This window comes from Canis lupus, chromosome 38 (genome assembly GCF_011100685.1).
Source record: "Canis lupus familiaris isolate Mischka breed German Shepherd chromosome 38, alternate assembly UU_Cfam_GSD_1.0, whole genome shotgun sequence".
Taxonomy (NCBI): Eukaryota; Metazoa; Chordata; class Mammalia; order Carnivora; family Canidae; genus Canis; species Canis lupus.
The window spans coordinates 9,120,503-9,134,637 of NC_049259.1; the positions used below are offsets into that span (position 1 = coordinate 9,120,503).

General features: G+C 32.7%; 1 protein-coding gene across 4 annotated transcripts in view; it reads left to right on the forward strand.

Annotated features, from left to right (window-relative positions):
• BRINP3 (BMP/retinoic acid inducible neural specific 3) overlaps nucleotides 1-14,135 on the forward strand; it is a 376,978-nt gene that overhangs the window by 310,679 nt on the left and 52,164 nt on the right. For all 4 annotated transcript variants that reach the window (XM_038586119.1, XM_038586117.1, XM_038586120.1 and 1 more), the window contains one exon: nucleotides 742-964. In XM_038586119.1, coding sequence (XP_038442047.1) covers nucleotides 742-964 — 223 coding nt within the window. The remainder of the gene's footprint in view (nucleotides 1-741; nucleotides 965-14,135) is intronic.

Sequence of the window (14,135 nt, forward strand, 5' to 3'; positions counted from 1 at the left end):
CATTAACACACCTTTAGGTGATTGCTTATTTTAGTATAGCATCAAGTTTTGTTTCTACTGTTGGTTAATCAGACATTTAAAAAGAAAACAATTTCAGATACGGTAATGATCAGCACAAAAACAAAAGCCAGAATTAGAGCTTTAAATTCTTTTTAAATTTTTCTCTTTGGCATACACTTTGTTTTAAACTACATTGTCTCTACAAGTTAGAATATGGTTAGTTAAAGGGAATAACCAGAATGCATAGTTGAATATTATAATCTTCTATTTTAAAAGTCTTCTCTTTTTCTTTGAGCATTAATATATTCATTTAATAATAATTATATGTATTTCTATGCTGAGTTAATGAAATTATTTCTTTCGTATGAAACATTTGGAAAGGATTATTAGTACTAATGCCAAAAATGAAAGCTGAATTAATGACTACTACTTGTGGGAGAAAGTTCATTCAAAAACCCTCCAAAGGAGAACATTGAAAAATTAAATTCAGCTTAAACTTTCTGGCCAAATACTTGTTTTAGTACAAATTATTTTCATTATCTTCTACCATGAAAGTTCTACTTTAAGGGGAACAAAAAAGAAAACAATTCTAAAGCATCAAAAAAAATTTCCAATTTGCTTTTAATTTGTTGTACATAAAATAATAAATAGTATTTGTTTTTAATATTAACATATTAAATTTATTTTGGAAAAGGGGAAATAGTTGGTTTATTAAAGTATTGAATTTTAACATTTTTCCAGATGAATTCAAGTTCTTTATGAAAAGGCTACCCATGAATTATTTCCTCAACACATCTACCATAATGCATTTGTGGACAATGGATTCTAATTTTCAGCGCCGCTACGAACAACTGGAGAACAGCATGAAGCAGCTATTCCTGAAGGCGCAGAAAATTGTACACAAGCTCTTTAGCCTTAGCAAGAGGTGTCATAAACAACCCCTCATCAGTTTGCCAAGACAAAGGTAAGACATTTATGCTAATATAGACAACTAAGGACATTGTTTTGATAGTGAGCTCTATCTATTTTCTGAATGCGGATGTGATAATATACATAGCATTATGTTATAATTTATATTATTAGAGATAATTTGAAAACGTTTTCTCTTAGGTCTCAAAAATAATAAATTGCATTCTCCAAAATAGTAATCCAAATGAGAGCCCTGCATTAGGCTCCTTGCTCAATCCAGAGTTTGCTTGGGATTCTCTCTCTCCCTCTCTCTCAGCCCCTCCTCTCATTCACTCTTTCTCTCTTTCTCTCAAATATATAAATAAACCTTAAAAAAAAAAGGAAAGTGTTTAGACAGAATCTAAAGATATATTTAAGGGGTGAGTGGAGAAATGAAAACTGGAAATGAGCAGGTAGTGGGGTCCAATATATCATGAGAGCTACATTAATTTCTAGTAAAAATAAATAAAATTTAAACATACAAATATGTCATAAAGGTACAAGATTTGTAAGAAAAGTATGAAAATATGACACAATTCAATTGGATGTGTACAGAATAAATAAGCATGATAAAGATTAAAAAGAATAAAGTAAAGATGTATTATTTGGAACTAAATTTAATGGAAAATACATGGAACTAAATTTAATAAATTATAGAAATAAATATTTGCATTCTAAATTTTTAAACTAAATAAATCAAAGATCACCAGAGGTTTTCTTGACTTTCTTTTTAAATTTAGCATAATTCTCATGTTGGTTATTAGTCATCACACACACACACACACACAGACACACACACACAGACTGCTTGCTACATAAACAATTTTATTGAATTTGAATTTTTTTCCATCTCTATTTTTTACAAGGAATATGAGATTTATTTGTTTTGCTTTTTTCAATTTTAATAGAATAAAATGATATTAGGGAAAAATGACAACAAACTATGTACTACAATCTTTTTATAGGATATAGTGAAAAAAAGAGGTTGTATATATGTGAAGTATGTTTTCAAAATTTTCTGAAAGAAGAAGTAGATAAGCAATACCTGTGACTCACTTCCATTTGAGATTTTATTTTTTTGTCTTGCCTCTATGGAATTTTTTTCTCAGCTTTTTTTTTTTTTTCCCTACCCTTAGTATTGGTCTATTACTCTAAAATGTGAAAAAAATAAGCAAAACCAAACAAAATGAGATTGACAAAATGAACCCTGACAAGTAAGATGATTTCTTGACACTTTCATGTAATGACATATAGGTTGAAGTTTTTCCTTGTAATACATAGTGTAACTCATCCTTGAGATAAAGCAGGATACTCAGAGTAATCTCACCAAATTTACATTGTCACCACTGTTGCGCTCATGAATTCATACGGAGTTAAAATCCTCATTCTGACTTGAGTAAATTGTGAGGCCTGTGACAATCTGGCTTCTTTGAGGTAGTGAACTTTTTTGCTATTCTAAAACTTTTGAGGTCAGTAACAATGACATATTCATTTCATTAAAGGACAAAAATTATAGTAATTATTTTAAAATATTCATACATAATTTCTACAAAATAACTCAGCTACACTATTTGTGCTATTATATTTTATTCACATTTAAGGTATGTTGGTAAAAGTTTAACAACCAGCTTTCCTGGGTGGGGACCCTAATTTATAGCATTTTCCAATTCTTGTGATATGCAAAATTGGTTCTTCTGAGCCAGTATATACAGGCAGCAGCAAACCACTAAAAATTGATTAAAATTTTTATGAAGTTATCTCTTTTTCATTAATAATGAAAGGTGAGATGATAAAATCCCTTCTCTCATGTCACAGGGAAGAATAAGTTTAGGTCTATGTTATTCTTATCTAAGAACTGTGTCATGTAGCAAACTGCTGACCTCTTACTATGTCCTTATACCGTGGGAGGGGTGAGAGATCTCCTTGGAGTTTTGATTTTAAGAATACTAATCCCATTCACAAAGGCTCCATCCTCATGAACTGAGCACCTTCAAAGGGCCCACCTCTTAATACCATCATCTTTGGGGGTTAAGATTCCAACATGTGAATTTTGAGGGAACACAGCATTCAGACCACATCTGTCAAGGGCCAGTCTCTACCTATCAGTAAGACCTTAAGATGTGAGGGTGAGAAGGGTAGCTAACCATCTCTTTTGCATACATCCTGTCTACGGTAGATGACAATGAAGCTGGCTGTAGACCCAGTCTGGGACAGAGAATTCACGATCATTCAAACCCTTATTTTCTCTTGACCCCTACATCCAGTGCATTTCTCTCTCTGAAGCTTTGTTATCCATATTTTTTTTTATTTCTAACTGAAAGATGATTTTTTCTGTCCCTTATGTGTCACCAAGTATTTACAACTCTGTAACACAGGCAAGAAAAACATAAATTTTAATATTTTCAAAGTGAAAATGAGAATGGTACTTATAACTGACATGCAAGAATAATGTGTAAAAATATTTTACCTCATATTTGTTTTCTCTTCAGTTTCTTTTCTTTTCACCCTACTTCCCTTTCTCCTTTGCTGAATATCTAGATATTTTTCTTTTAATCCTCTCTCTTTATTGACCCTCATTTCTTCATATAACCCTTTTTTTACTGAAATCTGTCTATATTTTTGTTATGCAGAGTGATTTGGTGCTCTTAGAAAATCAATTTACGACTTCTTGCTAATCTACAAAATGATGCGTCTGCACCTTTGACCAACTTTCTTTTCTAATGCATTAGAGGATTACATATAACAGATTTTTTCTTTTTTTATTTTTTCATACTTTCAAACATATGAGATATCTGATTTATCCTTCCAGTAATTTTCTCTTATACCATCAACTAATTCAAATTGGTTTATTTCACTTATAATAATAGGGGACATTTTTAGTGGATATAAAAGCAAATAAAAACCTGGATCCATTTTGAATATGTCCTGAAGGCAGTAAAAATGAAGTATAAAAATGTGATTTGCCTGTGGTAATAAATATCTTCTGCTTGCCATAAAGCTTATTCAAGATAGAGAAGTACCTTCAAAGGCTAGTACTATAAATGTATTTGATTTTGGTTGTTTTGATAGTTAATTTTGTCAAAGCTCATGTGTTATTATGGTATTTTCCAATGCACTATTGTTGCACAATGTTAAGAAAGGCATTTTAAAAGAATATTGGCTCAGGGATGGGGACAACGGAAAAGCGGAAGTTGTTTCCAAGTCTTCATGGTGCACTACAAAACTAATAAAGAAAGTAATAAATATATAACATTAAAAGCAAAAGAATAAGGTAATATAGCCATTAAACATTGAGGAAAAATCACATTTTACTGGGCACAGGAACCAAATGGAAATATGTGAAGATAAATTGTAACTTCCTGATTTGTGAACAGTAGAATTATAGAAACAAAAATAATTTTAAGTCATTACAGGAAATTTTTATAAGTAATTTTCATGCATTCAATAAAAGCAATCAGATATTACAATCCTTATCTTGTATTAAAATATGTAATCTTTGTTAAAATGTAATCTTTCATTAAAATATGTTTCTTTAATAATGAAGAGAGGCAAACTTTGGTTAGGTAAAATAATTTTATATAAGATGTTACAGTATTTATTCCTAGACAGAATAGATTAAACATGCTTAGAAAAGACATTTATACATAAGAAGCATTTTTTAGACTACTGCCAGCTTGGACAAGAATAATTCTAGGATTATAGGTACTACACCCTGACTAAAAAAGGAAGGGCTGGGGTGGAAGTGTATTTCATCTAGGTCACTTTAATGACCTTTATTTCAATCTTGAAAAGTCATAGTATTGGATGAGTTAAGAAAATCCTCTCTTGTCTGGAAGATATAGAGTTGAGTTCTCAAGACTCCTCCCATTTACTTTCTGCCATACTTGTGGCTATTTGAGCTCAAATTCCAGCGATGCACTACTCTACCCTCATCTCCTATACCCAGCTGAGAACCTGATTCATAGTTTCTTTTTAACTGTGCTATATGCACAACAGTGTGAATACTATTCCCAAAAGCCTACATTTACTAAAAAAGTAAGATTTAATTACTTTATAGTAGACAAACAAAATTCCGTTTTAAAATGTTATTTAATCAAGTAATTCTTTTCTCTATGTAGTTTTGCATGATATTTATCTTAAAATCTATTTCATAACCATTTTTTCTGGTTATGATTTTTTTGGATTTTGTTATCATATTCAATAATTAATTTGAACTAAGTTTTTGTATATGTATATTTTCAAGTGTTATCTTGATGACATCAAATATGTAATGAAAACTATGATTTTAAACTAGGCATTGGTAATGGTGGTACAGAATTTAGAAAATTGGTTGGTTTCAAATTGTCAATAATTCTGTAATATATAAGGAATGGATCTGTAATGTAAATCCTTAAATTGGCCAATTGTTTGTAGTTGATTTTGGACTACAAAACTGTGACTGTAGGAATATCAACCATATCATTATAAAAATTAAAAATAGAAAATTTAGTGATGCACTACTTCTTGAGATAAAAATCCATGGCTAGTATGTTAAGAGAAACACCCCATGTCCTTGCCATCTTTGCACTGGCCTTTGGAGAAAGAAAGTAACAATGATGTAAGAACACATTTTATCCAAATTCATTATTTCAATTACATTATTCATAGTATACCAATGTACTGATTTGGACCACACCCCTCCCAGGTTAACAATGCTTAAAATAGGAGGAGAATCAGAATTAAAAGTCTTTATAATTTTCCAAGGGCAATTTTCACTTTTATTTACATGTTTTATCCTATCACCGTTCCACCTTTATCCTCAAGAGAAGAAAAACAACAACAACAACAAAAAAATTAAGATTTTATTTATTTACTCATGAGAGGCACAGGAAGAGGCAGAGACATAAGCATGGGAAGAAGCAGGCTCCCTGCAGGGAGCCTGATGTGAGACTCAATCCCAGGACCCTAGAATCAGGACCTGATCCAAAGGCAGATGTTCAACCACCAAGCCACTCAGGTGCCCTGAAAAGCAAAATTGAGAGACAAAGTATTCTTACTTCCAAGTATGGTATGATATTCAGGTGACATGTACATAAAACATTCTTCTGCTTTATATGCCTTCAGTGTAGCTTTTCTGTTATCTTAGTGGAAAATCCTCTAGCTGAAATCTTCTATAATGACTTTGACCACCAGATGTCAAACTATTTGGTCCCAGGACTCCTTTCCAGTCTTAAAAATTATGGGAAAATACAAAGAGCTTTTTTGTATGAGATATATATATGTATGTATGTATATATATATATATATATGTACTTACTACAGTAAAATGAAATTATTAATTAAAAATTAAAACAAAAAAATTAAAACAAAATTTAAAATGTATTTATTAATACAATTAGAAGGAACAGTAAGTATGATCACTGCAGATTAATATATATAACACTTAAGTTTGAAAGATTTCTGCAGAATTGCTTAATATTTGGCTTAAGAGAAAATAGCTGAATTTTCATGACTGTGTATGCATCAGTTACAAATTGTAATTTTGTAATCTCACATAGATTTATTAGAGAAGTGACTATTATAATGGCCTTTTCAAATAATTGTGGATATTACTTTTTTGTACTGCACCAAAAATTCAGCAAGTGATAGATTTTAAAAAGTTATATGTAATGTAGAATCTAAAACCATGTGATTAACATTTTGACATCTTACATTAAATTATTTTGTCTGTCTTGAACTTTAAAATGGATCTTTAATCATGCATATGAAATCATGTGCCAGTCATTTGGAAAATATCGATGCACTTAGTTTTGAAGATCTTCCAAATGCTGACAACGTAGCATTATAAAATAACAACAACAACAAATCATTCCTTACTATCATCACTGGGTTCGTGAGGAAAACCTTTATTGGGAGCTGTTAATCTCATTGTTGTGGTTACAGTTTTTCCAAATTTCTAATTTTCCCTTGAAAACTGTACTTTTAACATTGATATTAAATATGCCAGTGGTTTGTCTAGAAGTGATAGGTTTATTTCTTTCAGTTTTGATAACAGATCTGCCAAGTATCCAAGTTTGAATATACTAGTTTGTCTGTCAATTATTCTTTCAAGTAAAAATGATTTGCCATGAAAAAAGTGCTTACCTCAGCTTGCAATGGAAACAATTGCACAGGTGTTTTGCCTCGAGGCAACCATTATAGTTCAGTGTGTAACACAAATGCTTTATTCATATTCCCATTTTGTTCTGACATGTGGATTTGTACTGAAAATTGAGACACAATAAACTTTTTTTTACAGCTTCACCAAGAACATTTTTAACTGAAACTTACTTTCTTTTTGTTCTACAAGTATGTGGCAGAAAATAATATATGCCTACTAGTACAGCAGTTTGGTTCCAAGTCTTTGCTTTGTGCTAAGTCTCCAGCGGTAGTTTACCCACCACTGCTTTTGGCATCAATGCAAATGTCAGCATAATGCAAAAGAAAGATAATGTCTTAGTATATCTATGAACATGTTATCACCTTGTATACCCGCTGATAGAATCTTGCTTCCAATTACCCACTGCCCACTCACCCACACCAAGAGCTCTGGGGACCACTCCTATAATGCTGCCCTAGATCAATTTCAACTCCTCCTAAGGACCTGGAAGACAAATTGTGGGGCCTTTGATAGAGATTATTTGTCTTCTTCCTTTACTTCTCTTTACTTACTAACACAACCCCTGATTTTAGCAAAACTCTTGCTATACCACACCTCATGGGTTTTGAACCTAGAATGGGTAATTCTAGTCAAACAGATGTAAGTGGAAGGAAGCTTCCACAATTCATGAAAGAAGCTTCCACAATTCATGAAGCTTCTGAATTGGATCCTTAAAGTAAGAGGAATATGTGCTATCTACCTTCTCTTCTTCCCCTGGCTAAAATTAAAATGTGATGGCTTGGAATGAAAAATCATGACTTAAAGAAACGTGTTAAGGATAGTAAAATCCAATTTTTCTGAAGCTACCAAATCAGTCATGGATTGTTTATGTTTGTACTGGTATTGAGAAAGGAATAAAATTGCATTTTTTCTGAGCCAATATTATCTGGCTTATGCTACTGCAGCCAAACTTGCATTCTAATAATAAAAGGACTTTACTGAATGGCCTCCAAGTCCTTCAATATTGCAGAATCTGTGATTTAATTAAAAATGGCATTTATATGATTAATACAAGAGACTTTTGCTGTGAACAATTTTATATAAAACTGTAGGGGAAAGTCAGGATATTAATTTTCCTTACATTTCTGTTACAAAAGAGTTTTGTATTTTTTGGGTGTGTTTCAGCCACCAAATGATGACTCACAAGCACATGCTAAGTAATAATGAAGTAGTATATTTAAATAGTCAATATTTGAAGGTATATTTAAATAGTCAATATTTGGATATCTTCAATGTGTGACTGAGAAATGTAAAAGATATAAATAACAATTATAAATTACTCAGCACATGGAAAGTGCTTAAATAATTATTATTTAACTTTCCCCAAACAGAAAACACTATTTCTTTGGTGTAGGTGTTTATAATATATTAATGACTTTTCTTCAAAATGTGCTTTCATGTGTTTCATAGTCAAAATAAAATTCATCATAAAGATAATAATATAAATGCTCTAAGAAACACATTTATTGTTACTTGTATAGAATAACACAAAGTAGCCTGGATTCTGATTCAAGGAATCCAAGGATATTAGTTTTCAAGGAGGGAATTAAAAGTGGGGAAAAAGAGAGAGAGAAAGCTCCACCTTCTTGGTAGAGGGCCACTTCTACACAATTTTAAAATTGGCAAATTTGTGTTTTCTCTCATGCCACTCCCTTTCCTTAAAATTGTTTCCAGTTTTTGTTTAAATTCCAGTTAGTTAACATACAGTATAATTCTAGTTTCAGGTGTAGAATCTAGTGATTCGTCACTTTCGTTTAATACCCAGTGCTGATCACAAGGAGTGCCCTCCTTAATGCCCATCCCTCATTTAGCCCACCACCCCCCCTTCCCCTCCAGCAACCCTCAGCTTTTCTCTACAGCCTCTTATGTTTTGCCTCATCTTTTTTTTCCTCTTCCTCTATGTTCATCTGTTTTCTTAAATTCCACATATGAATGAAATCATATGGTATTTGTCTTTCTCTGACTAGCTTATTTTGTTAAGCACAAAACACTCTAGCTCCACCCACGTCATTGCAAGTCAAACCACTTCCTTTTACTTAATTCTTGATGTAGCTTAAACTTCAGATCTCATGGCTCTAAAATGTACTTATATTTTCACTTTAACACCCCTACTTTGACCTTCAGCTCAGAAATCATTTCATGATCTTTCAATTCATTAGATATGGACAAATACTAGCTGAAAATAATTATTTTAAAACAAAGTTATATTTAGATATAAAGATTATTTGTACTTTTCAAATCAGTCATTTGCTAGCCATAACAGTACCCCAGGTGAACCACTTTAAGTAGAGTTAAAACAATTATTAAAATGAATATCTGTGAGATGACAGTGCTGGGCTTTCTCTTTTTCTGTCTTTCATGTATAAAAGGTTATGTGGAACAATCAAAGATCTTGTCACCTTGACATTTTGTTGAGAATATACTGCCTACAACCCACAACTTTTGGAATGAGGTCCAAATTCAAGGCAAAGAGGCAGTTTTTCTACATAGCTGCTTTTGAAAATATTAACAAAATTAAAAATAACAAGGGTCTTGGCTCTTGGAAATTCTGTGGACATAAGTGAATGTGTGCATTAGTACTTGTGTGAGAATAGTGCAAAATGACAGGTCGACAGTTCATTACATTTTAAGTAAAAATCTTCTACTGTTGTCTCATGTTGACTTTAAGTTAGTTTATTCTCATCTGAAAAGGAAGCCAAGAAACAAAGGACAGCGTCTTGAGTATGACATATATTCCAAAGAAGATTTATTCCTCTCTGTTTTTCATGGTGTTCACCTCGCAAATGCCATTTCAGTACCTCCTACTCTATTTTCTTGACATTACAACACTTTCTAAGAAAGATTAAGAATGTCATTCCCAAACACATTTCCCCCCTGGAAGCTCAGTGGAATTGCTGGCTAAAATAATCAGATTTTTGAACAGTAACAATGTAGACAGCTATATTGACAGAGAACTTTTAACACTTAACACTAACTTGTTTGAAAGAAAGAGTCCTATCAGGAAAATCTTAGAAATAAAGTCGCAAGATCTGTAATATCCAAGATGAAGAAGCCCCTTTGCTAGCACCACTTACAGTAGTACCACTTTGTTCAAACAGAATCAGTTTCTTATTCGACACCAACCACCGGTTAATGCCACACAGAGGGGTTGAAGAGCTTTTCTATCAGTCCTCATTTTCTCTTCACTAAGGAGTTGGTGATAGTCCTTCATGGGTTTCACCAAAAAGCTTGCATCTTTTGAGACATTATTGTTTGTTTTCTTAAATAAATACATAAACACTTTTTTAAAAGAAGTCACTACTATGCAAATTTGGAGACTGTAATCATTTTAAATTCTATTTGGAAATCTACAATGTCTATATGCCTGTCAAATACTCTAAAATGTCCTACAATTAAAATAGATCTTTTTTAAAGATATTACTTATTTATTTGAGAGGGAAAGAAAGAGCGTGGGGAGGAGCAGGGGAGGAGGGAGAGATGAGCTGACTCCCTGCTGAACATGGAGCTCATGGAGGGGCTTGATCTCAGGACCATGAGATCCTGACCTGAGCCATAAACAAGGGTTGGGCATTCGACCAACTGAGCCATGCAGAAGCCCCAAAATAGATTTGTTTAAACAAAGATTTTTCAGAACAAAAATTTTTTACCTCCTAAAATACTTGCTAAAGCCTCAAAGTATATAATTGGAAAAGACTGTACCATCATTTTTAATACAATTCTTACAGATTCTAGAGTTGCCTTCAGTTGCTATTTACTTACTTCAATCACCATTAAATATTTGACAATTACCTTGAACTTAAAATTATTTTAGATTTTTGTTTTCTCAACTTCTCAGATGTATTCTGGGTACCAGGTGCCAGTTTCTGGCAAATAATCATTTTAAATACTTTCTCAGAAAGACTTAGAAGTTATACTATGTCAACTCTATACAGGTATAATTTGAAATGGCCCTACAAGTTAAATGCTAATTCATTTACCAAAACACTTTTGTCACATTTCTTTTTTAAAATAAAAAGAGCTCTGAGATTTTCATCCCAATATTTTGCATGAAGTGGAGAGTGCCATTAAATGCAACCTTTCCTGTGGTGGTGAATTGTTATATAAATTATATCTCAGAGAGAAAAATGTAATGGAAAATGAGAGAATAAGCTGATTATTTGTTGATATCATATTAACCGTCACTGGTTTGTACATGAGCCACAAACTGAGAATACAGATCCCAAGACACTAATATTTTTATAAATCTTATACTGTTATTGACAATCAAACTTAGAATGGATGTACTTTCAGTTTTTAAATATATTTAAATCAGGGCTGAAAATCAGTCTCATTTCTATTTGAGTCACTTCTAAGCAATTTTACTTATTATGGAAAAATGGATACTTACATGTTTACTTACCAAAATAAATAGGAAGCTGAACATCATCCACCTTTGGGACAGTGTGGTGGTTTTATTATCTCAAAGCAGAAACCTGTCTTATAAATCAGAATTATTATGTTATCCATGAGCCTTTCTCCCTGAATATTACGCCTTTAAAATGTTGGAAGCAGAGGTAAACACCGTGATGTATGGGTGATCTAACTTAGAGTAGCACAGAATTTTCAAATCTCTTTTTTTTATAAAGAATAATACAGTATATACATAAAAGAGGAATAACTCAAAGCGGCTTTTTTTCATATTACATGAAAGTCTTATGTCAGTTTTCATACAAATGACATTAGAAGCTTCAATGTGTGTAGACAGAATTGGTTATGTTAAAACTGTCGCTTGTAAATATGTAGGTAAGATAGTATTTGTCTTACACTATTTTCTACTTTACATGAGGGACCTCATAGAAAATAATTTGATGCTTATTAGACTAAACTAAATACTAAACTATTTACTAAAGACTAAAGATCAAGTACATCTTACAAATATTGTCTTTTTCCAATCAAACTTGCTCAATTTGGCAAAGGAAAATCTCATTTGGACCATTTTAACTATAAATTTTATCTAATGCTTAATTTGGTAGCTCCATGTAGAGACAGTGTGCAATCTTTAATCTTCATTTATGTTTTCTAATCTTCATGTTAAATACAAAAATATCCTTCTTCACATCCTTTCATTATTATTTCATTACACGTATTCCTTGCATGCATATGTATGTACATGTGTAGGCATATACACACATACACACACAAACATTCAAGTATGCACATATATACCAAGTTATTAAAATAGTGTATGACTGAAACACAGAGTGCTTTTCTTTTTTTTTTTAGAGTGCTTTTCTTTGAGCATTAAAGTAGGATACTATTTTCTAAAAGCAAATGGTGTTATGATTCAATAAAGCTAAATATTACCAAGATATAAACCAGCTTAAATCCCTAACACCGAAAAAAAAACTGAAAAAACAAAACAAAAAAACTTTGAAGCACTTCATTTGAGGCAGCCACTACAAGTTATAAAGTGAGTGAATAAATTTCAAAAATCAATGCCAATTGCAATCAAAATCCCCTATCTCACAACCCAGATACACTTCACACAGCAACAAATAGAACAACACAAAAGAACATTGATGTGACAAAGAATACAGGAGAAAAGGAAGGTCATTTTGTTGTGGTTGTTCTTTGTTCTATTAAACCCAGCAGGAAGACTTCATGTAGGTTTCTCAAAGGAAACAAAAAAGATCAAGTCTGAGGTAGTACCTTGCATTGAGCTGAAGTAAAATTACTTCATACAAGCAGGGAAAGTTAGCTAGAGACAAATCTAAACACAATGTAGTAAGAATATAATGAAAGTCTGCTAATTTAAAGGATATATATACACACACACACACACACACACACACACACATACATATATATATACTCATATCATCCCTAACATTGCCTTAAACACACACACGTGCACGTGCACACACAAACACCCCCACACACACACACACATCTTCAATTAAAAACAAAAAGATAATACATGATTATGATCAAATGCATGATTTTTGTTTCATAACCTCATCCAAATTACCATTGACAATGAACAAAATCACAATCTGAGTTACGGAATCTTACAATTCATATGCAGGAATGTGGAGAGATTTTCGAGATATACTACAGGAAACAAACAGGAATGAGGGCAAAGCTGATCAGTTTGCAAATTACCGCGTCCAAGTGAAATAGCAACCTAAGAAGCAGACAGAGAAGACACTCACAGGAAGCCACCAATACTCTTTAATACAGAGCCACGGACACTTTATGATAAAGGGTGACAGTTCTGAGGTTGACTTGCTAATGAGAGCCATCATAATTAGCTAGTTATTAACTAACAGGTATTAAGTACAGACTATTGTCAAACTCTTCCAAGTGCATTACCTGTTGTTGCTCATTTAATACAATGTTACAAGATAGTGTTATTACCCTAAGATCACAATCAAGGAAATTTAAGTTTATGTAATCTAAATTTGCTGAAGATTACTCAACTAGTGGTGGCAGAGCTAGGATCCAACGCATGCAGTCTGGCTGTAGAGCTTGGTTTCTTAGTCACTATGCCACAGTGCTTCCCAGGTTTGCAGTGTTGTAAGTAGTGGGGCTCCCATCTCCTGCTAAGCAACCCCCCGCCCCATGCTATGTTAGCAATGGGGTTCCCATCTCCTGCTAACCCCTCCGTGCTAAGGTATTTTGGAGGATATTGAATTCATGCAAAAGCATGAAGTCATGAAATGGAATAATCAGAAAACAAGAAAGTTTTAAGAAAATAAAAAAAAAATTCTTTACATATAAAAAAAAATAAAAATAGTGGACTATTAGAGGAAACAGGGGATCCCTGGGTGGCGCAGCGGTTTGGCACCTGCCTTTGGCCCAGGGCGCGATCCTAGAGACCCGGGATCGAATCCCACGTCGGGCTCCCGGTGCATGGAGCCTGCTTCTCCCTCTGCCTGTGTCTCTGCCTCTCTCTCTCTCTCTCTCTATGACTATCATAAATAAAAAAAAAAAAAACAATTAAAAAAAATAGAGGAAACAGAATTGGTTT